We start from the raw sequence: 24,155 nt of genomic DNA, 5'->3' as shown, positions 1-24,155 counted from the left end.
ATCTCTATAACCGAAAACGAGGTGACAGAATCCCTTTAATGCAAATTGACAGCAAACTTTGTGAGAACCAAAATGTGTCTCAAAATTTGCTGATGACTGTAGAATGTGGATAGTAACAGGATCAGGACATGTACGAGTATGATTTATTTATTTTTTTCAGATTAAATACCCAAGCATAACACCCATGGTCACATATCCCCTGAAATGTGTGTATTAGGGCTCATGCACATGAACGTGTATGCCCAGTGCCGTGGACCATAAATTGCGGTCCCTAATGCATGGGCACTGTCCGTGTGCATGCCATTTACGGATGTGGACCCATTCATTTGGGTCATGTCCTAATTATTAGAACACGTCCTATTTTATGGCAGTGCAGACCTTCTCTTGCGGACCGCGGATCTATTCAAGCTTTGTAGTGCTTCCGTGGGCATCCAATCCATGGCTCCGCATCTTGCGGACCCATTCAAGTCAATGGGTCTGCAATAGGGGCACAAGACACACATGCTCATGTGAATGAGCCCTAATCTCCAGGCTCCTTGATGTCGATAGAGAAAAAGGTTGCAAACGGTAAATAAAATGAATAAAACCACCAACTACAATTCTGACCAATTTTTACACATTTTTGCATGAACGTCTGAAAACTGCAGAGAACAAACGAGACGATCTTCAATTAATATACAATTTTAATTGCATTTTATACATTGTTTCGCACATGGAAACAAAGTTTTCAATATCACCGTGAATGCCAACCTCTGATTTATGGTAAGCAAATAGGACACGGTCTGTGATGAAGATTTACACTGCTCATTTCACACGTATTTCATCATTTCCACGGATTCTAACAGTCCAGCTGGATGATATATATATATTTATATATACATACACTCGAGCCATTCGACATAATAAAACGTGAGTTACATACACGCCATGTAGTGAAGGTATCCATGCGATTTATATACATATTTGCATATCTTCACCCTATAGCTGCCAGACAACGCTCAACACTTTTGCGCTGCAACGGTATAAGGAATCTGGCAGCAAAAAGTTTTTTTTGTTGTTTTTTTTTTTTTTGAACACTTCCATCCGATTTCAGACAGATATGTATAGACGAGAAAAAGAAAAAGAAAAAACAAAAAAAGAGAAGGTGCACGTATCGAAGCCGCGGGCCCCTTCCGGCCCTCGACGTTGTGTGAATCTTGTGCAAAATCTATTTCCAAGGAACACTGGCATTAAATAAAGGAAAAAAAAAGAAAAAAAACACACAAAACACAGACGCAGGACCGGCGCTAGAATATTTTCTGGCTCGTCCAATATTCCTCTAGCAGTCGTGATAAATAAAAAGATTTTTAAAAAAAATTGATAGATTGTCTTTTTCTTTGTCTTCTCGCGGAATGTGCAAAATGACAGATTTCTTGCTCTGCTTCCCGTGACCTACGACGCTGCAGTGAAATGCATCATGGCGGCAGGAGGATCGGATGACAGCCGTGACGGACAGGTGGGATGGCGGTAAGACGAAGAGAGGAATTGAAGATAAGTGAGCGGCAAAATCCGGCATCAAAAATACAATAATGCTCCTATCATTGAGTATTATAATCCGAGGAACTTTCTCTCTGCGACATCTCAAATCAGTGCCAGACTATAGGAGGTTGGATTATGGAAATTTCACTGCACTTTTAGCGCTCTCTTACATAGCAGAGTCAGTCTGCAGTCAGGACGTCACCCCACTAATTGAGGAATGTGACACTTCAGACCGACCACTGACGGACAGTGGTAAAGTTCCATCTATAATAACTAAGTGAACCTACACTGCTGGAGCTTTCAGGATGTCTTCTCGTCCACATTGACCTCCCCCGACCATGTAGTGTTTTGGAAACGTACATCAGGTTCTCTCTCCCCTATGGGGTTGGCGGATGTGGAGGGGCCATGCAGGAGAATGTGTAACAAAAGTCCATGTACAAGGCATCAGAGGACGTCGGCTATATACACAATCAGTGGGGGGGGTTCAGTGCTTGGCTGCTGCATATCTTGGGATGAATCCGGGTTTGTGTTGGAAGGTGAAATAATGTCAATGTTGCTCGGGTTAAAGGAAAAAAAAAGAAAACCCACAAAACAAGGGGGTTTTTCACTGTGCGCTGGGCGGTCGGCACTGAACGATAGAAGGTGCTCCAGGCAAAGTCCATAACAATATATTTAAAAAAAATCTATAGTCAGGATTCTGCGTCGGTGCAAAGTACTGGTTGCTTTGGTGGAACAGCTAGTAGACCCTCTGCTTCTTCATGCATCTGTCAAAGACAGAAAAAAAGGCAAAATAAAGAGACCAATTACACATGCAGATCTGTAAAAACGAGATTTTTGTGAACTCACCTGTAAAATCTCTTTCTCGCTTAGTTAATTGGGGGGACACAAGACTGTGGGTATAACCGCTTGCTGCCACTAGGAGGCGACACTAGGCTGAAAAGTGATAACTCCTCCCCTGCGGCTATACCCCCTCTAGCCTGGAGAGAGCATATCAGTTTGTGCCCAAGCAATAGGAGTAGGAGAAAAAAAACATACGGTAAACAATCAACTGACAAATGTCAGTCGGACCAAACCAAAGCTGAGGACCATACTGGCCCACCAACCGCCATCATTTGCGGCAAACAGAACCACTGGGTGGGAGCTGTGTCCCCCAATGAACTAAGCGAGAAAGAGATTTTACAGGTGAGTTCACAAAAATCTAGTTTTCTCGCTCGTATCATTGGGGGACACAGAACCGTGGGACGTCCTAAAGCAGTCCACGGGGAGGGAAACAAATCACACGCCCATGTAGAAAAACGCCCTCGAGGATGCGTAATCCACTGCCGCCTGCAAGACGCTGCTGCCTGGAGCAGCATCCGCTGATGTCTAGGAAGGCACCCGGTAAAACTTGGTGAACGTGTGCCCGGAAGACCAAGATACTGCCTTCTACGACTGGAAAGCTAATGCATGGAGTAGATGACCCCGAGAAGCGCCGACCGCTGGTCAGGTAGGGCATAACTCCGCTGGACGGTGCCTTGCCATAGGAGCGGAATGCCCGAACAACTGTCAATCAGAAATATCTGGAGAACATCCCTTTGGAGGCAGTCAGCTTTGACAAGGACCTCCAGGAAAAGACCAGGTAAAAGTCCATATGGCGGAAAGCGCTAGTTATGGACCAGCAAACCTCAGAGGCCAAATCACATGGCTGATGGAGAGCCCGCTCTTTATAATGCGAGGGAGAAAGAAGAGAAACCCATGTGTGAGATGACTTGGAAAGCGGCGACTACCTTCTGCAAAGAAAGAAGATATTGGGCGGAGCACTGCCTTATGCTAATGACAAAAGAAAATTGTATGTACAAGAAGGCGCTATCAACTCCAAAAACCGCCTTCCCAGAAATAAAGAGGAGAAGAAGACGTCCCAGAGGGAAGACCTGTTACCCACAAAAACGCCTCCAAATGATCCACAGGTCGTTTGGACGAAGCCAGCTCCTGGCCGCAACTGTGGAAGCAGAACCAAAATCCTGGTCTGCAGGATCCTCCTCTGGTTAAGAGAACGTCCATTAGGAAGTGGTAAATTTGTAGACCAATGCCCCTAGAGCCGTAGAGGCTTGTGGTGAGACTTCTAGAGAGAGAAGCTGCTTGAGAAACCACTGAGAAAAAAATTCCTGAGCCAGGCATGCCCAACTGCAGGCCAAAGAACCAATACCTCAGAGAAAGTAAAGCCGATGTGAGCATCACCAGTGATGGGAAGCCCCGTCAGTGACCATATATTGACAATGCGGAAACCCTGCCTGGAAGGGCAGATGACCAAGATGAGAGAAATACTCTTGCCTGGAGGAGTGCGATTACGATGTCCAACGCCCTCACCGTACTCGGGGAACCCTGGTCACGTGGAAAAGATAGAGATGGGATTCCATAGCCGTACAACCCATGGCTACTGGTCAGCTAGACCGAAGGGGAAGGTGGTCAGCCATCCAGCTCGAGGAGGGACAGGAAAAGAAACCACTAGCAGCGGTGGCAAGGCATGACAGACACCCGCTCTGCCCGGCGTGGGAAGGCAAGTAGTCCACCCCCGGAATGAGCAGTAAAAGGAATGACCACCATCGGCTTGAGGTGAAGTAGACAGTACTCATATCTGAAGAGAGGTAGCACCGATGGAATCACAGCAACAACTATTAGCACCCCAGTCCCGCTTATAACGGTAATCTAGTGGTAGACGAGCGCAGGAGGGACTAAGCTACCTAGTAGAGCGCACCCGAAGATAGGTGATGATCAGCTATGGCAATTACGCTATTGCAAAGCTCGAGTTGACGACAGAAGGACAACAGTTGTCAGAGCAACGGACAATTATCGGTAGTGTGAACAATTAAGAGGCCAGAGCTAAAGCTCATTCCCATCTGAGACTGGCGCTCTACAGAATCTATTGGTAATGCAAAACTGTGCCTGAGAAGGAGGCCATACAATCGTAATGCTAACGCCATACTCCAGCTGTGGAGGAGGCCACACCGTAGAGGTCACCGTTTCCAGAAGATGTCAGAAGAATCCGTCACCTGACGAAGGAACTGTGCAGTAGGAACCCTAGTATGTAGTGGTGAGGCAAATACCCCTTGTACAGTAGGAGCTACCGCATGCTTCGCCAGCGTAAAACTGAGGAGAAAACCTAAGGACACCCAGTAAAAGCCTGGTACCATGCTGTCCCAGTTAGGTAGCGCTAGCCTTAAACACTCCACCTAAAAGGGGCGCTGAACAGGAGCAACCGCCGAAGCAGTGCCAGGATATAATCCCTACCCAAGGTGGGATGCCCCACTGCAGGGACTACGACCTCTAGCCCTAGCGTGAAAACTTCCCCTGCTGAGAAGAACACGCTGTAGTGGCCATTGCAGAGTGACAGCAAAACACCCTCACCTAGATAAGGAAGAGTGGTGGACAAAGAATACAGAGTCAGTGCAACATTCGGCTCGCTGGAACGTAATCACAATATTCTGTGTAATGGCGTGAGCACACTACACGTTGTCGAAGACCACTACCATGACCAACCTGAACGGTGGAGGCCCATGGGGATGGGGGGTCTCTAGGACACATAAGTGTTGCTGGGTGACCCCCCTGAGAGAACATAGGTTGACATATTTGCGCCCCCAACCAGCACCGGAAGAAAAGGGAAGGATACAATATGGAAGTATCCACAGAATCCAGTGGCAATATCCATATAGCACTAGATGAAGAGTACAGGGCACCCACGGTACCGACTGTTGCCACAGCCCACCTGTGAAGGAAGCTAATGTATCTAGTGTCGTGATGTAGTTGAATTATAGCACGCAAATATGCTTAGTGATTCCCCCGTTAACAGATCGCTAGTAGAAGGGGGTAATGCCACGGAAGCATGTTGAAGGCAAACGACTGATGTAATAGCATTCAGTGGTAGTGCAATTCTCCAGTTAAGGAAGGGGGATAGCGCGATAATCAGAAGAACCGTATCCAACGGTAGTGTAATTATCCCACCTATAGAGGGGAGTAATGTCTACGGTAAGCACTGCACTCAGTGGTAATGTCATTACTCCACCTATGAAGGGGAGAAACATATACAGGAAGTACTGTATTACGAGGAAGTGCAAATACACCACCTATGGAAGGGGGTAATGCACACGGCAGAAACTGAATCCAATGGTAGAGAAATTACGCCCCTTATGGAAGGGGGTAAAGCATATGACTAGTCCTGTATCCGGTGGGAAGTGCAATTACTCCACCTAAGGGTACTTTCACACTAGCGTTTTTCTTTTCCGGCATAGAGTTCCATCACAGGGGCTCTATACCGCCGGAAAGGAACTGATCAGGCATATCCCTGTGCATTCTGAATGGAGAGTAATCCGTTCAGGATGCATCAGGATGTCTTCAGTTCAGTCATTTTGACTGATCAGGCAAAAGATAAAACCGTAGCATTGTACGGTTTTATCTCCGGCGAAAAAAACTGAAGACTTTGCTGAATGCCTGATCCGACTTTTTTCCCCATAGGAATGTATTAGTGCCCGATCCGTCATTCAAAATACCGGAATGCCGGATCCGCCCTTCCGGTCTGCGCATGCGCAGACTGGTAAAAATCTGAAAAAAGATACAAGACGGATCCGTCTGACCGCATGACAAGCGGAGAGACGGATCCGTTCTTGCAATGCATTTGTGAGACGGATCCGCATCCTGATGCGTCTCACAAATGCTTTCAGTCACATCCAGATCGGCCGATCTGGCAGGCAGTTCCGACGATGGAACTGCTTGCCGGATCACACTGCCGCAAGTGTGAAAATAGCCTAAGTAAGGGGGTAAAGGCATACGGTAAACACTGCAACCAGTGATAATGCCATAACGCCTCCTATGAAAGAGGCTAATGCATACGGCCAGTACTGTACCCAATGGAACTGCAATTCCGCCACCTACGCCTTTGGCTGGCACTGAGACCAGTGTTGTGCGGTTAGGGCACCTATGGAAGAGGTAATCCATAAGGTAAGTACTGTATCCAGTAGTTGTCCTAAGAAAGGCGGTAATGCATACAATCAGTACTGCTGGGTAGCATGGACTCAATCTCGAAAGCTAGAACTAGATTCATGTCAGAGTCCGAATAACAGATACCCCCTTTCCTCAAAACCAACCCCTTTAGGAAGGGAGGGTTCTGAACGTGACCCTAGGGAGGAAGGGTGGAGGTGACCGAGGAGGAAATATGTCCTGCTCTGGCCCGCTCGTGCGCAGTTCTACCTCTCAGCATCTAGCCATGGCAGTTGCAGGCTGTGTCTGAGGTGATATAACAATCAAACCACCCAGGGGGTGGAATAGGAACTTCTACAGGACCACTCACCGGATAGTGCAGGCGGTGCTTAATCAACCAACGACCCAGGAGGGTGGATTGGGAACTTCCAGAGGTCCTCCATTGGATTGCGCAGGTGGAGAATTATCAACCAAACGACCCAGGGGGGTGGATTGGGAATCCTTCAGATGTGCTCCCCTGGATTTGCGCAGGTGGAGTATTATCAACCAAATGGCCCCGGAGAGTGGATTGGGAGCTTCCAGAGGTCCTCTATTGTCTTGCGCAGGCGTTGCTTCATCTACCAAACGACGCCGGAGGGTGGATTGGGAACTTGAAGAGGTGCTCCATTGGATTGCGCAGGCGGTGACATATCAACCAGACGACCCATAAGGGTGGTTTGGGAATCCTCCAGATGTCCTCCACTGGATTTGCGCAAGTGGAGAGTTGTCAACCAAACGGCCCGGAGGGCGGATTGGGAACTGTGAGCGATCCTCCACTGTCCGGGATAGGACACGGGCCCAATCTGGTACCACCCCATCAGGGTGGTCCTGTGGGCTGAGGGGGGAAGGACTACCTATGATGCCCCCACCAAATAAACCAGAGGCAGGAAGGGGCTAAATTCCTTAAATTTAAGGTGTTTGGCCTGCAGAGAAGAAACACTGGATAATCCGGTGCTGGCTGCAAAGAGTGGTTTACCACAAAGGGTTAACCCAGCTTTGAGGACCGGGGCGGAGCTCAGTGGGCTCCTGGGGGAGGGGGACAGCTAGGCGAGAAGAATTTGCGTTTTAGGGGTGAACCCGCCCCCTCCATACCTGGAATGAAAGTTTCGGCCTTGTAGGCCGCAAAGCCGGGACATAAAGTTTGGCGCACGGCCAACCGGGAAGTACTGCCGGTCGGCGTAAAACATAGGGACTTGGATTGGTGTGCGGGATGTGCACGCTTGTGTCCAACGGCCGCGGGAGCCCACCCCGTGGGCCTCAAAAATCAGCGAGTGCCGAGTACAGGTAGGCCCGAAGTGAAGCCGGGGAGCGGAGGGCCCGAAGCGGCGCTCTCAGGCGCCCTGGTTGCATACCGGCAGTGGGTGCCCACCCTGCGGGCCGGATAAAGTGAGGCCCTCGGAATGATAGGGATGCGGCCTGCGTATACCGGCCGAGGAACTGATAGGGATACCCTGGGCCCCAGACATGGAAAGAGGCCCAAAACGTACGTCGGTGGCCACCCTGAAGAAAATGTCCTGATTGTAGAACGAGGTGACCAAGGGGGGGAGGGCTGAGAATACTTACTCAATCCGGACTACTCACCCCATCTTCATCCTCTTCTCTTCACCCCTTCTCAGAGTACCAGCAGGGTTACCTCCTCAGCAGCTGGCACCAGAAGTGGCAGGAGACTGGAATTGTAGGCGGTCTCGCCGGGTCCAGGTGACCCTTTGGCTGGTGGGAAGCAGGGGGACCTGGGCTGCCCTGGTCCACTTTTGCTTCTTGGGGAGGGCGAGCGGTGAGGGAATCCGACACCGGTCTAGCTCCCGGGGTAGACAGAGGGGCTAGGCACCTCTGTTTCCCCTACCTAAAAGGAAAAAAGGTTGAACAAAAAAGGAAAAATAAGAAAAGGAAGCCGTCCTGCAAAAGGGAGGTCTGCCTCCTACGACACTAAGCTAAAAACTGATACGCCCTCTCCAGGCTAGAGGGGGAATAGCCGGCAGGGGAGGAGCTAACACTTTTCAGCCTAGTGTCGCCTCCTAGTGTCAGCAATCAGCTATACCCACGGTCCTGTGTCCCCCAATCATACGAGCGAGGAAACAGGGACGGTTGTCTCAAAGTAGAGGCAATGATGAAAACCCCACCTACATAGATGCATTTAAGGGGGGGGGGGGGAGCCAGGCTGGAAGGGGCGCAGCTCAGTCTCATTCAGGTAAATGAGGCTACGCAGCGATACCAAGTACAACCACTATACAATGCTGTGCTTGGTAAGCTGCAAAGAGGCCAGAAAGCTGCGGAATCCTCAAACAGCTGATTGGCGGGGGTCCCCCAGGGCTTGGACCCCTGCTTATCTCATATCTAATATGTAAATCCTGGAGAACCCCCTTTAAAATTTAGTAGGATTACAGAGACTATAGGGCAGGGGTGGCCAACCTGCGGCTCTCCAGCTGTTGCAAAACTACAACTCCCATCATGCCCGGACAGTCTACAGCTATCAGCCTACAGCAGGGCACTGTGGGAGATGTAGTTTCACAACAGCTGGAGAGCCGCAGGTTGGCCATGCCTGCTATAGGGTGTATTAGACAGACCGATTTAACAGGCGGTTGCCGGGAATTACTTCCCGGCAATCGCAGTCTCGCTAGCGGAGGAGACTGCTGCTATCACATGCAGCGATCTCCTCCTCAATATAGGGAGCAGCGATCGTTACTCCATCACTCTTCCCTATACTGAATCATTGTTTGCCGGCAGCAGATCGCGATTAGACACCAGGATCTGCCATCTACAAACGATTTTTTAACCTGTCAAAAGATATGGATTGCCCGATAATCGAGCGTTTGCTTCTTCATCGGGCAATTGGCAGCAGTATTAAGACTGCCAGATCTTCGCTAACAAGCGTTACTCGAAAAATCGGCAGGTGCAATACACCTTTAAGAGAACATAATGTTAAATATATCTGTATCCTCTTCATTCTCAGGATAGGGAGAGGTCCCAGAGGTCAGATCGCCCACCATTACTTCTTAGATAACAAATCATACCAGTAGTACGCCAGGTGGACAATAACCATGTGGTAAAACCGCAAACGATTTACAGCGGATCTGCCCTGCAGTTTTTGGCCACAAGCCTTGTGATGGAGAAATACGTGGATCCAGCTCAGAAAGCCACGTGGACAAAACCCGCATTGCAAAAATCTAGCCAATTTGCAAGAGGTTTTGATGGGGACATCGCCCCTTATCCTTGAATGAACTTGCTTCACGTGCCCCAGCTCATCGGTTACGTACATTCTGCATAAAGTCCTCTTTCTGGTCACGTCAGATTAGTAATGAGGCCGACCGGTATGACGCCCAATGCGGTCACTGCTCCTGATACTTACAATCTGAAACTGCACATCCTGAAACAGCTCCTGAATAAACCTCCGAGACGGGAGACGAAACGTGCAATGTGCTAATAAGTAGGAGACCTCGGAGTAGAGGCAGATGTCATCAAACGCTTGAGGAAACTTCTCTTTAATCCTGAAACAAAGGAACGAAGAAGACGTCACTAGTGCAGCAACATCAGCAGCAAAACCGCAGGCTAGTCCCCGGCGATGTGCACAGATAATACCGGGTGACAGCTTTGATGGAATGTTCCTTCATATTACCAGACGATGCAAGGCCTGAGGGCTCTAGCTATATGTCTATGTATAGGAGAAGTCCAGTCCTCACATGCAGAAGCATCACCAACAGGATAACTGATCCCGTGCCCGGCGCAGACCATGACCAAAACTTCTCACACCTACATCTAACACTTTATAGTTGGGTATATTAGATGAACTTGAGCAACCAATGTCAGGCAGCTGCTGCAAAGGCAAATAAAGTGAAGCATCATTCGAGGTCTAGCAGCACATAATGACAGCATGGTTTTACCCTCCTAGAAATCAGCTATAATACTGTGCACCGTTTAAGGAGAAACACGTCATTTTCCACAAAACACATTTATTGCCCACCAGTGGACAGGCAGAATGCTTCATCACGGAGGCTCCCGCAGCACATAGTCCTCCTCACCGGGGGTCGTGCAGGTTATGTACAGAGCGGCAGTCGAGCTGGGAGCCATTGCTAGGCTGCCGTCTGCTATTGAAACCCAAAGGGACTATGCAAAAGCCTATAGGCACGCGGAGGGAGCCTCCGCAACTCTGCACTGACCGCGGCTGGGATCGGAGGCACCTCTGATCCTGGCTGTGGCAGCAGAGTGACAGCTGTATATATGGCTTCAAAGTCGCCCCCCTTTCCGTGGTGCAGGAACTACCCACCATGTACTACTGCGGGTGGGAGGTGGTTAAGGAGGGAATACCCCTTTAAGTGGTGGTGGCTGGATAACCTTTCCTGTAGTTCCCAGAAAAAGTTCTCTGTGTTTGGATGCTGATTTAAGAATATCTGCGTTTTACATCCCACTTTACATTCCCCCTGCAGCGGTCTTCTGCTCCGGCCATGTTCTGGTACGATTCCCCCTTGCATGACCCTCTCCTCCCATCAGAATCGATGAGCGTCATGTACACAGATGACGTGAATACTAGTGACAGCGCTAAATTACGGCAACGCTTGGAAACTCGCTGTCAGGGGCATTTACTTCACTATCTAACCAAACCAATGTGTGGGGAAGAGGATCTGTCGAGGAAGACCCCTATTCTCTTCATATACACTGAAATTACTGAACTGGGGGGGATGAATGTTGTAAAATTAAATGAAAAACTGCAATGTGTGAAAATATCTAAACCAACCTCACCCATGGCTGCCACCCGCTCCCTGCCTGCTCCTCAGTCCATGGGGGAGGGAGAGGAGACTTCCTATTCTTAAATTATGGACTGACTTGAAGCCCCCCCCATGGTGGAAAGTCACAGACACCATGATGGAACCTAACCAATCCCTCTGTGCAATGACAGGAAGCCACAACGAGAGTGTGAACACAGCCCAACATGAAGCCTCCACATCAGAGAGGCTCTGCAGCAGCTTGGGGTAGTCAATCTACAACTCCATGGTCCACACACTTCTGGAGAACGGATGACCAAGTCTACATGTTGGGAGTTGTAGAGCTGGAGGTCGCCTCAGCTGCTGCAGAACGTCATAAAACATTAAAATAAAACCTGGACAAGACTTTCTCTCTAAGAATCATTATCCTTGCCATTCCTCGGGGCAGCAGCCTCCAACCTGTGGCTCTCCAGCCTTTTCAGCTGAAGGCCTGCAGGTGTCTGGGCATGCTGGGAGTTTCTGCAAAAGCTGGACAGCCACAGGTTGGACCGGTCTGGACAAAGGGTAGGCACCTGTATACATATATTATCAGATTTCATGGATGTGATAAGATCAATCACTCACGTTAGGAGTCCTGTTTCGTGACTCTTCGTTCCCACGGAGCTACTTAAATTGATGACGAGTCTTAACACTTCCTTCCGCAGCAATATTCGGCAAACGGGCGTATCTTCAGGAATAGATTTTCCACCTGTGGAGAAAATCCGCATTAGTTTAGATTTCTGGATTCTCACTTCACTTTTCAGAAAAGCAATTCATTTCCAGCGCTAGGGCACAACATGGTCGTTCAGATTTAGATAAAATGTACAGCTCAGTGCATAAATCAGTGCACCATGAGCTCCCCTAGTGGTGGAGGTATATATCTGTATGCAGTAATCTCCTGAGCTCCCCTAGTAGTGGTTGTATATATCTGTATATAGTAATCTCCTGAGCTCCCTCTAGTGGTGGCTGTATATATCTGTATGCAGTAATCTCCTGAGCTCCCTCTAGTGGTGGCTGTATATATCTGTATGCAGTAATCTCCTGAGCTCTCTCTAGTGGTGGCTGTATATATCTGTATGCAGTAATCTCCTGAGCTCCCCTAGTGGTGGCTGTATATATCGGTATGTAGTAATCTCCTGAGCTCCCTCTAGTGGTGGCTGTATATATCTGTATGTAGTAATCTACTGAGCTCCCTCCAGTGGTGACTGTATATATCTGTATGCAGTAATCTCCTGAGCTCCCTCTAGTGGTGGCTGTATATATCTGTATGTAGTAATCTCCTGAGCTCCCTCTAGTGGTGGTTGTATATATCTGTATGTAGTAATCTCATGAGCTCCCTCTAGTGATGGCTGTATATATCTGTATGTAGTAATCTCATGAGCTCCCTCTAGTGGTGGTTGTATATATCTGTATGCAGTAATATCCTGAGCTCCCTCTAGTGGTGGCTGTATATATCTGTATGTAGTAATCTCCTGAGCTCCCCTAGTGGTGGTTGTATATATCTGTATGCAGTAATCTCCTGAGCTCCCTCTAGTGGTGACTGTATATATCTGTATGTAGTAATCTCCTGAGCTCCCTCTAGTGGTGGATGTACATATCTGTATGTAGTAATCTCCTGAGCTCCCTCTAGTGGTGGATGTACATATCTGTATGCAGTAATCTCCTGAGCTCCCTCTAGTGGTGGCTGTATATATCTATATGCAGTAATCTCCTGAGCTCCCTCTAGTGGTCGCTGTATATATCTGTATGTAGTAATCTCCTGAGCTCCCTCTAGTGGTGGCTGTATATATCTGTATGCAGTGATCTCCTGAGCTCTATCTACTGGTGGCTGTATATATCTGTATGTAGTAATCTCCTGAGCTCCCCTAGTGGTGGTTGTATATATCTGTATGCAGTAATCCACTGAGCTCCCCCTAGTGGTGGCTGTATATATCTGTATGCAGTAATCTCCTGAGCTCCCTCTAGTGGTGACTGTATATATCTGTATGCAGTAATCCACTGAGCTCCCCCTAGTGGTGGCTGTATATATCTGTATGCAGTAATCTCCTGAGCTCCCTCTAGTGGTGGCTGTATATATCTGTATGTAGTAATCTCCTGAGCTCCCCTAGTGGTGGTTGTATATATCTGTATGCAGTAATCTCCAGAGCTCCCTGTAGTGCTGGCTGTATATATCTGTATGCAGTAATCTCCTGAGCTCCCCTAGTGGTGGCTGTATATATCTGTATGTAGTAATCTCCTGAGCTCCCTGTAGTGCTGGCTGTATATATCTGTATGCAGTAATCTCCTGAGCTCCCCTAGTGGTGGTTGTATATATCTGTATGCAGTAATCTCCTGAGCTCCCTGTAGTGCTGGCTGTATATATCTGTATGCAGTAATCTCCTGAGCTCCCCTAGTGGTGGCTGTATATATCTGTATGCAGTAATCTCCTGAGCTCCCTCTAGTGGTGGCTGTATATATCTGTATGTAGTAATCTCCTGAGCTCCCCTAGTGGTGGTTGTATATATCTGTATGCAGTAATCTCCTGAGCTCCCTCTAGTGGTGACTGTATATATCTGTATGTAGTAATCTCCTGAGCTCCCTCTAGTGGTGGATGTACATATCTGTATGTAGTAATCTCCTGAGCTCCCTCTAGTGGTCGCTGTATATATCTGTATGTAGTAATCTCCTGAGCTCCCTCTAGTGGTGGCTGTATATATCTGTATGCAGTAATCTCCTGAGCTCCCTCTAGTGGTGACTGTATATATCTGTATGTAGTAATCTCCTGAGCTCCCCTAGTGGTGGTTGTATATATCTGTATGCAGTAATCTCCTGAGCTCCCTCTAGTGGTGGCTGTATATATCTGTATGTAGTAATCTCCAGAGCTCCCTCTAGTGGTAGCTGTATATATCTGTATGTAGTAATCTCCTGAGCTCCCTCTAGTGGTGGCTGTATATATCTGTATGCACTAATCTCCTGAGCTCCCTCTAGTGGTGACTGTATATATCTGTATGTAGTAATCTCCTGAGCTCCCTCTAGTGGTGGCTGTATATATCTGTATGCAGTAATCTCCTGAGCTCCCCCTAGTGGTGGCTGTATATATCTGTATGTAGTAATCTCCTGAGCTCCCTCTAGTGGTGGCTGTATATATCTGTATGCAGTAATCTGCTGAGCTCCCCCTAGTGGTGGCTGTATATATGTGTATGCAGTAATCTCCTGAGCTCCCTCTAGTGGTGGCTGTATATATCTATATGCAGTAATCTCCTGAGCTCCCTCTAGTGGTGGCTGTATATATCTGTATGCAGTAATCTCCTCAGCTCCCTCTAGTGGTGGATATATATATCTGTATGCAGTAATCTCCTGATCTCCCTCTAGTAGTGGCTGTATATATCTGTATGCAGTAATCTCCTGAGCCCCCTCTAGTGGTGACTGTATATATCTGTATGCAGTAATTTCCTGAGCTCCCTCTAGTGGTGGCTGTATATATCTGTATGCAGTAATCTCCTGAGCTCCCTCTAGTGGTGGCTGTATATATCTGTATGTAGTAATCTCCTGAGCTCCCCTAGTGGTGACTGTATATATCTGTATGCAGTTATCTCTTGACCTCCCTCTAGTGGTGACTGTATATATCTGTATGTAGTAATCTCCTGAGCTCCCCTAGTGGTGGCTGTATATATCTGTATGTAGTAATCTCCTGAGCTCCCTCTAGTGGTGGCTGTATATATCTGTATGCAGTAAGCTCCTGAGCTCCCCTAGTGGTGGCTGTATATATCTGTATGTAGTAATCTCCTGAGCTCCCCTAGTGGTGGCTGTATATATCTGTATGTAGTAATCTCCTGAGCTCCCCTAGTGGTGGTTGTATATATCTGTATGTAGTAATCTCCTGAGCTCCCTGTAGTGCTGGTTGTATATATCTGTATGCAGTAATCTCCTGAGCTCCCCAAGTGGCATGTCCCTATATAGCCTGACATTGGGCAGCACTGACTGGACAGTGCGGGAGTGTGCAGTGACACCGTTAACTGGGAAGACACAGTTGTCAATTTATTAAATGATTTCAATCAGGAATAACAGAGGAATGGAAGAACACAGTTATAAGAGGATCTGATATTGATGGCTATTATGTCCTTAGATGAGATACAGCCATAGATATCTATGTATATACTGAGAAACCCTGCATGTATACAGACACCGTAAGCTGTACAGTGTATGCTGTACATACATGAAACACGATGCATGTTGACTGCAAGACCCCTATAAAATGTCAGCACAGCTCAACAGACAATGGATATAGGATAATATATGGTGGGGCCACTTACCTAGGACTAACTCTGTACTTTTGGTGCTGCTTGCAGAGCCCTGGGAAACAGCATCACTACACCCTGAAATCCCAGAATACTTGGAGGAATGGGACACCACCTCTAAATGATTGGGGATGCTATGCGCACACCAGTCAGAATATGGGATGTCGGGAAAGTCTGGGAATAAACATTGGAGCAAAGGCTGAACAGGAGTGAAATGGACAATGAGCAAACAGAATAGTGAATTCAAAGAAAAGGGACAAAATAAAATTTCCAGGAAGGCTATGTCAGGAGTGACCATCACTGGACCCCTCAGCCCTGAAGCTGTACCCTCTCCAAACACGGAATTAGTCTGTGCTGAAAAGGAGTCCATAGTATTTGTGAATACTAGGCCAAACTTCTGTGCAAACTCCTCCCAATGTATTAACAGTACAGGTGTACTGTGGGCCCCTCAGACTCCAGGGCCCTGGGGGCCTGACTGCTACCTCTGCACCGATATAGCAAACAGGGCTGATTTCCCTACTTTACAACCCAAGCTACAGCGGAAAAGTATAGTGCACGGATGGCCAACCTGAGGCTGTCTAGCTGTTGCAAAACTACAACTCCCAGCATGCTCAGACTGCCTACGGCTATCAGCCTACAGCAGGGCATGGTGGGAGTTGTAGTTTTCCAACAACTGCAGGTTGGCCATCCCTGGTATAGTGTAAAAATAAGTGACAAAAATTAAATCAATAAATACACACAAAAAAAAAAAAGGGTGCATTTAGACGACCGTAAGGGCTTTGTGGTCCGCAAATTGCGGATCCGCATAACACGGGTACTGGCCATGTGCGTTCCGCATTTTTTGTTTGGCCACGGAACGGAACTACGGATGCGGAAAGCAGACTGTGTGCTGTCCACATCTTTTGCGGCCCCATTAAAATGAACGGGATGTTATTCATACGATTGTGTGAATGAGCCCTAAGTAGTATAACAACAAAAATAATCAGAAAAAAATGCCCCCAAAAAATCTAATGCTCACTAAAAAATGGTGTCTGATCCTAAAGGCATGAACCATCCGGCACCTGGTTAATGTATAATGTATGTTACAATGACGAGGAGGCGATGACACACTCATTCTTCCTGGTGGTGTCCCTACAGAGGACCCCCCCCCCCAGCACATAACGCTCTGCTGGTAGCGACACCTACCTAAGCGGCTGTACTCGTTTACCAGGCCGCTGTTGTAACCCAGGATCTGGATTCCCACACAGTACAGGCAGTTGTCGTCCGTGTGCTCCTGCAGGCCGGTGTCCTCCATGTTTTCCAGGTACTGAGAGGCGTCCGAGCGGCTGGAGTTCATGATTTCTGTAATACTGAATTGCTGCCGTAATGCTTGGTAAGGACTCCGCACCCCGGATCCAGAGAAACCTGCAAAACACAGGGATATGAAAACAACTGATGGGAACCCCTGCTGGCTGCCTTAAAAGGGGGTTTTCTGGGATTTTTTCAAACTGAGGATAGGTCATCAGTATCTGATCGGTGGGGGTCCGACACCCTGGACCCCCATCGAACAGCTATTTGTAGATAGAGGATAGGTCATTAGTTAAAAAAATCCCAGAATTCTACTATAACCTTTTAAAACCCAAAGAGACAAACAATTACACATTGTTTTAGGGATATTCCTTGGCCGTCGTACAAGATGCCCCCCTGAGTGTACCGGCAGACACGTGTGAACATTATAATGGTGGCCACTCTAGAGAGCGCTGAATTCCTTCAGAGATTTCTGTGACTCAGCATCTTCACAATGGACATTACAAATCAATGACAATATCATGTTGTGACTACCAGTCAAAGAATTCTCTGAGCCGTGCCAAAGGGGTATCCCTCCCCCCAATGCATTTCTGACTGTACCTCCTACTTCAGGAGCGAACACTTTAGAGGCGCGGTCTTCAGCTGACAGCACAGTCTTCTGAAAATACGGGGTCTCCTTCACCTGCAAAATTAGCACAATCCCCCCCCCCCCCATTATTAAATGTCACATGACACACAGGCAGCGTGGCACACGTCACGAGTCACTTACCTGGAACATGTCGTTTATATCCATGGGCAGAGCCAAGCCGATGTAATCTTCCGAGCTGCTATAGGTGGCGTTGGACACCATGGAGCGGACAGAAGACGAGCGCTGGAGAGAGTTCTGGATTATTGGGATTAATAAGTCTTCTTTATCTAGAGAGGCGTAGCTGAGCGCCTTCATGAACCTGGAGGGATGGACGGCATATGTGAGGACAAGGAGAAAACCGCTAGCGTACCTGTGCACAGAAATATACACTGGCACCACTGGTGTGCCCTAATGTCTGTAACCACAGCACACCAGCCCCAGCGATCACGTCTAAAAGGGGTCCCGTCCTTCCCTGTACAATGATCAGGCTTAAGGCATGTCCGATCCAGGCAGTTTTGGTGGGTGGTGTGGCCCTGTGCTTTACTCACCCATCGGTGATCACATGGGCACAGTGGCACTTCCCTCGCCGACCCATCATATCTTTTACGTCAAAGTGGCCGGACTACCTGAGGCTATTGAGGCACTCTTATATCAAAGTGCAAGGAACGGGTTAAAGGGATATTAACATCACCTTACCATTTTGGGGACACAGTTCCTAGGCGCATAGGTATGCATGGGAGCTGTACACACAAAACGGTAGGATATTTCTCATCAAGACACAGTCTAAATGCATTGGAGCAAACTGGTGAAAAGCTGCATTGTCCGAGGGCATATTAACTAAAGGGTGGTGGCAGATGGAAAAAAAAAAATGGCTGCTGTCTACCAAAAACAGCGCCACACCTGTCCACAGGTAGTGTCTGGTATTAAAAGGGTGTTCCAAGGTTTTTATACTGATGACCTTTCCTCTGGATAGGTCATCAGTATCTCATCAGTGGGGGTCCGACACCCGGGATTCCTGCCGATCAGTTGTTTAAGAAGGCACCGGCACTCCCCATATTGTGTTGCGTTTGTGCTTTGTATCGCGCCTAGGCCCACGTGACCGATGTAAGTGTCATCACTCGGCCTAGGAAAAGCTGGAGAAGTCTGCGGCGCTAGGGCCTTCTAAAACAGCTGATTGGCGGGGGTCCCGGGTGTCGGACCCTCACCGATCAGATACTGGTACACCTAACCAGAGGATAAATGTGGCCTCTCACCCAATTACTGGCCGAAATGGACACTCGTTATGGCACATGACTGGCTGAGTGGTCAGATTCCTGCATTGAGAGGGACCAGGAAACAGAAGGAAATTCTATCTATAAGTTCCAACATTAAGTGCCAGTTCATTTCTTAAAGGAGTATTTCCATCTGGATATTCATGGCAAATCGATAGGTCCCACCTCTAGCACCCACTCCAATCTCAAGACCTGAAAGTGAATAGACAGCAACCTGCACATGGGTGGCCTTTTCCACTCACGGCTCAAACATTTTTGGAAGCGGTGAATGGAGGGGTGACAGTCAATGCACGGTGTGCTCTTCATTCATGTAGGAGCCCTATTTTTGAGACAGGAGTGAGTCCCAGTTGTAAAAAAATGCATGCATCTATCAATATGCCATAAGTGCCTGAATGGGAATACCCCTTAAATATTTAATTGGAGCATCGTTTTCCTGATACAGAACTCAAAATCCCTTGCAGAGAAACAGAGTTACATTCTGTCTACCAGCAGACACCACTAGAGGGAGCTCAGGAGATTACTGTATACAGATATATACAGCCACCACTAGAGGGAGCTCAGGAGATTACTGTATACAGATATATACAGCCACCACTAGAGGGAGCTCAGGAGATTACTGCATACAGATATATACAGCCACCACTAGAGGGAGCTCAGGAGATTACTGTATACAGATATATACAGCCACCACTAGAGGGAGCTCAGGAGATTACTGCATACAGATATATACAGCCACCACTAGAGGGAGCTCAGGAGATTACTGTATACAGATATATACAGCCACAACTAGGGGGAGCTCAGGAGATTACCACATACAGATATATACAGCCACCACTAGAGGGAGCTCAGGAGATTACTGCATACAGATATATACAGCCACCACTAGAGGGAGCTCAGGAGATTACTGTATACAGATATATACAGCCACCACTAGAGGGAGCTCAGGAGATTACTGCATACAGATATATACAGCCACCACTAGAGGGAGCTCAGGAGATTACTGTATACAGATATATACAGCCACCACTAGAGGGAGCTCAGGAGATTACTGCATACAGATATATACAGCCACCACTAGAGGGAGCTCAGGAGATTACTGTATACAGATATATACAGCCACCACTAGAGGGAGCTCAGGAGATTACTGCATACAGATATATACAGCCACCACTAGAGGGAGCTCAGGAGATAACTGTATACAGATATATACAGCCACCACTAGAAGGAGCTCAGGAGATTACTGTATACAGATATATACAGCCACCACTAGAGGGAGCTCAGGAGATTACTACATACAGATATATACAGCCACCACTAGAGGGAGCTCAGGAGATAACTGTATACAGATATATACAGCCACCACTAGAGGGAGCTCAGGAGATTACTGTATACAGATATATACAGCCACCACTAGAGGGAGCTCAGGAGATTACTGCATACAGATATATACAGCCACCACTAGGGGAGCTCAGGAGATTACTGCATACAGATATATACAGCCACCACTAGAGGGAGCTCAGGAGATTACTGTATACAGATATATACAGCCACCACTAGAGGGAGATGAGGAGATTACTGCATACAGATATATACAGCCACCACTAGGGGGAGCTCAGGAGATTACTGCATACAGATATATACAGCCACCACTAGAGGGAGCTCAGGAGATGACTACATACAGATATATATAGCCACCATTAGAGGGAGCTCAGGAGATTACTGCATACAGATATATACAGCCACCACTAGAGGGAGCTCAGAAGCTTACTACATACAGATATATACAACCACAACTAGAGGAAGCTCAGGTGATTACTACATACCGATATATACAGCCACCACTAGAGGGAGCTCAGGAGATTACTGCATACAGATATATACACCCGTCACTAGAGGGAGCTCAGGAGATTACTGCATACAGATATATACAGCCACCACTAGAGGGAGCTCAGGAGATTACTGCATACAGATATATACAGCCACCACTAGAGGGAGCTCAGGAGATTACTACATACAGATATATACAGCCACCACTAGAGGGAGCTCAGGAGATTACTACATACAGATATACAGCCACCACTAGGAGGAGCCTAGAGCTTAGTGCATGCTGAGTGTTTCTTGAACTGAATGTACAATTTTCATGCTCCTGAGCTCCCCCTAGCGGTGACTGGAGACAGGTATTATTTAGCATATTGTGTGATGGGAAGCAGAGGATTTGGAGCTCTGCATCAGGGAAATGCAGCTGTACAGGGATGAATCAGTGCAAATCTTTCAAGTGATTACAAGTAGAGCTTTAGGCTTTTGCAACTCATCCTAGAACAATTATTTTGGGAAGGAATTCGGGACAATAGGCACCCGATAACTTTCGGAAATCTACCTGCTTGTGGTCAGTCTAGAGTCTAAGCTTCCCGTTTTCATGGTTATTGTATCTGTGAAGAGAACGTCCTTGGCTGGAGAAGCCAAAGCTTCTGAATGAGACAGTGACGGATGCATCCGCTGCTGCTGGAGCCGTTTCAGTGTAGCATAGCCAAAAGCGTCTCGTGAACTGGTGTAGGTAAAGTGATAATCGGCCAAACTCTTGATGGCGGCGATAGAAGGAGCCTTAAGTGACTGCGCCCTCCGAGGAAGCGTATGGGAAGACCCCGGAGGAACCAAGGACACAGAGTTTGACTTAGACAGGGGCAGGTGATTGGGGTGCAGCATGGCCGGCAGGTTGGTTTTGACGGTTTTGGTGCTGATGACGGTGCTCAGGCTCCCGCAGTCGGTGTCTATGTTTGTAGTGTCTATTCCCACAGTCTCTCGTGAAGGGCTGGAACTCATGGAGCTTATGCCGCTTGTAGTGGTGTCCGTATTGAAGCTTAAGCTGCGGCTCTTGAAGTGCGTGGTGGTGGTGCCATCGCCGATGAGCCGCTCTCTGCTGGCGTGGTCGCGGTGGTTTTCGTTTCCTAGACTTTTCGGAAGCTTGAGATCGTTTTCGGTAATACTGGGAGTGCTGCCGTTGTCGTCTATGTGCTTGCTGACGGAGGTGTCTAAGCGGTGGGTGCTGATTTTGGGGACTTTGAACACAGACCCTAAACTGTCCATGGAGGGGAACTCCGAATCTGACCAGTGCTCGGTGACCGTTCGGTTCCGCCTCAATTCGGTCTTATTGTCCAGCAGCTTATTGGTCTTAGGATCGCTGCTGCTGCTGCTTCGGAACTTCTTGCTCGGTAGCGTTAAGGAATTTAGAAATCTGTTCTTCACAAACTTGCTGTGAGCCAAGAGTGTGAACGGGCTGCGGTCCTTGTCCTTTAAGGGTTTGTCGAAGAACAGCTGCTCGTGATCGTCACACATGAAGAAGGGGCTGGACGAGGAATTGCCGCAGTGGTCGTCTTCGTTGATAAACATGCCTGTACATAAGAAAAGGAAGTTGTGTGATGTCATCACAGGATTAGGGCAAATGGACGTCCTATAGAGGGCCCCCCCACAACAAAGTACTGAAAACTCCAAAAAATGTCCAGTCATCAGTACTGCAGCAGTGCAAGGGTTATAAGCACAACTGTAAAAACTAGACTGCTTTCTCCCAAAAACAGCGCCACACCTGTCCACAGGTTGTGTGTGGTATCGCAGCTCACCTCCATTAGCTTGAGGGGAGCAGAGATTGAATACCAGACACAACCCACAGAAAGACAGCAGCAGTGTTCTTCTCAGCCTGGACAGGTCCTTTAAGGGGTTAAAATGATGCCGTGTGCTCCCATGCAGTGCAGGGTTTGAGGTGCAGCACAGCTCTGCTACATCTGTACACAGAGCCCTGGCAAAGAAGCACCCGCGCAGTTAGTCATAAAGACAATGATTATATCTTACTGGGAAGTACGGATTCGCTCTCGCTGTTGTGGCGGGAGCTGGTGGACTCGGAATTCAGGCTGAGGGTGCTGGGTACGGATGACAGCTCGCTACAGAGCTGCTCCATGTCGTCAGGAACCACCGGCCACGGATGTCTTCTGCTGTGCCTTACAGCATCCCAGTTGTGCTGCTTCAAGATATCACATCCTTGCTTTGTCTTGGAAAGTAAGCCAAGAACGTAGGCACAGGTTCTAGAAACACATGAAAGAACCAATAAAATATAATGCACCGGAGGCAGGCTATGCATGATTAGAACAGGTCACAGGCTAACGCTGCCGAGTATGTGACATCTGCAAAGTACCCCGGCTCACGAGAATACAATTATATCCATGAGCCTGCTCACTTATAGGAAGTAATAACCTGTTGCTACCAGCAGCCACCACTAGAGGGAGCTTACTGCATATTTAGGTTCAACAGTATGCAGTAAGCTCCTAGGCTCCCTCTAGTGGTGGCTGCAGATATCCAGGATGTATTTAACCACTTCACGATCACACCTTTTTGGATCTCAAAGACCAAGGAACTTTTCTCATATTTTTTCAGTCTCTGAGGGCCATATCTTTTAAACGGACGAGTTGTATTTTTGAATTGGTCCATTTTAGTGCACGCTGCTACAGGGATACAAAATTTTAAAAAACCTTTTTTGTATGTTTTACCACATTTGCATAATAAAAACACCTAAAAATGATTTTCATTTTAACCTAACAATGCATACAGGGATTTTTTTTTCAAAATTTTTTTTAACATTCCATTAAACATTTCCCCCCCCCCCCCCAATAACTTATGACACACTGACAAAAGACGCTGCTATACTGAGAGCACCCATAAGATCAGCATGACGAGAATGTGCGTTGCAGAGTGGGAACTAGCACCTGACTACATCGTAGAGTTTTGGTGCTGGTTGAGAACCAGTTAAACATATCCAAAAACCATGTCAGGTGACCAAATGTGAGAATTTTGCAGCAGTTTGAGCATTTTACTGTCTAATGGAGGGATCTGTAAGAATAGTGCTGCCTTACCCTCGAATAGACAGCACTTCACAGTGCTGAGCCAGTGCAACGATGTCCGGGATCACATTCTCTTCTTGCAGCAGGTTCAGACCCCAGTTTGAAGAACCAATGTTACCCTGAAAACAAACCGGTCGGAAAGATTTGTCATTTCAAATGACTTTATGGGGCAATGAGTGTTTTACAAAAGTCACATCACTCGTCGGATTTCACCTTGATGTTGAGCTGATTGTGTAGATATAGTGAGTTAATAAAGTCCTGTGATTACAGCAGCATCAGCACGGATTAAGGCAGGCAGTCTCTCTGCGAGGAATGTGACCACAGGAGTACTAACCTGAAAACCTACCTATAAACTTCTCTTTATACATAGTGCTATAAGGCAGAGTTTTGACCTTGCCATGCTTTGCACACTAAATCCCCAGCACGACATATAATGGCATGCTGGTGCTTTACTGTACAAAAATCTAGTTCCCTTTAAAGGGGTTGTCTCATTATGACAACTTATCGCCTATCCGCAGGATAGGAAAGAAGTGTTTGATAGGCAGCGATCCGACTACTAGAGC

The 24,155-nt window shown here is 47.6% G+C and overlaps 1 protein-coding gene across 2 annotated transcripts in view; it reads right to left on the bottom strand.

The window, feature by feature from the left end:
- Window positions 1-1,072: 1,072 nt before the first annotated feature.
- The window catches only part of RICTOR (RPTOR independent companion of MTOR complex 2), a 90,769-nt gene continuing 67,686 nt past the window's right edge, over window positions 1,073-24,155 (bottom strand). The window contains exons 29-38 of one of the 2 annotated variants that reach the window (XM_040420948.1): window positions 23,605-23,711; window positions 22,550-22,779; window positions 21,084-22,095; window positions 17,577-17,754; window positions 17,408-17,489; window positions 16,706-16,924; window positions 15,536-15,694; window positions 11,829-11,952; window positions 9,854-9,992; window positions 1,073-2,282 (exon numbers count right to left, since the gene is read on the bottom strand). In XM_040420948.1, coding sequence (XP_040276882.1) covers window positions 2,208-2,282; window positions 9,854-9,992; window positions 11,829-11,952; window positions 15,536-15,694; window positions 16,706-16,924; window positions 17,408-17,489; window positions 17,577-17,754; window positions 21,084-22,095; window positions 22,550-22,779; window positions 23,605-23,711 — 2,325 coding nt within the window. In that variant the 3' untranslated portion in view covers window positions 1,073-2,207. The remainder of the gene's footprint in view (window positions 2,283-9,853; window positions 9,993-11,828; window positions 11,953-15,535; window positions 15,695-16,705; window positions 16,925-17,407; window positions 17,490-17,576; window positions 17,755-21,083; window positions 22,096-22,549; window positions 22,780-23,604; window positions 23,712-24,155) is intronic. The other variant, XM_040420949.1, reaches the window with a different exon arrangement.

This window comes from Bufo bufo, chromosome 2 (genome assembly GCF_905171765.1).
Source record: "Bufo bufo chromosome 2, aBufBuf1.1, whole genome shotgun sequence".
Taxonomy (NCBI): domain Eukaryota; kingdom Metazoa; phylum Chordata; class Amphibia; order Anura; family Bufonidae; genus Bufo; species Bufo bufo.
The sequence above is the reverse complement of the archived record's forward strand: the minus strand, read 5'-3'. Positions and strand labels throughout refer to the sequence as shown.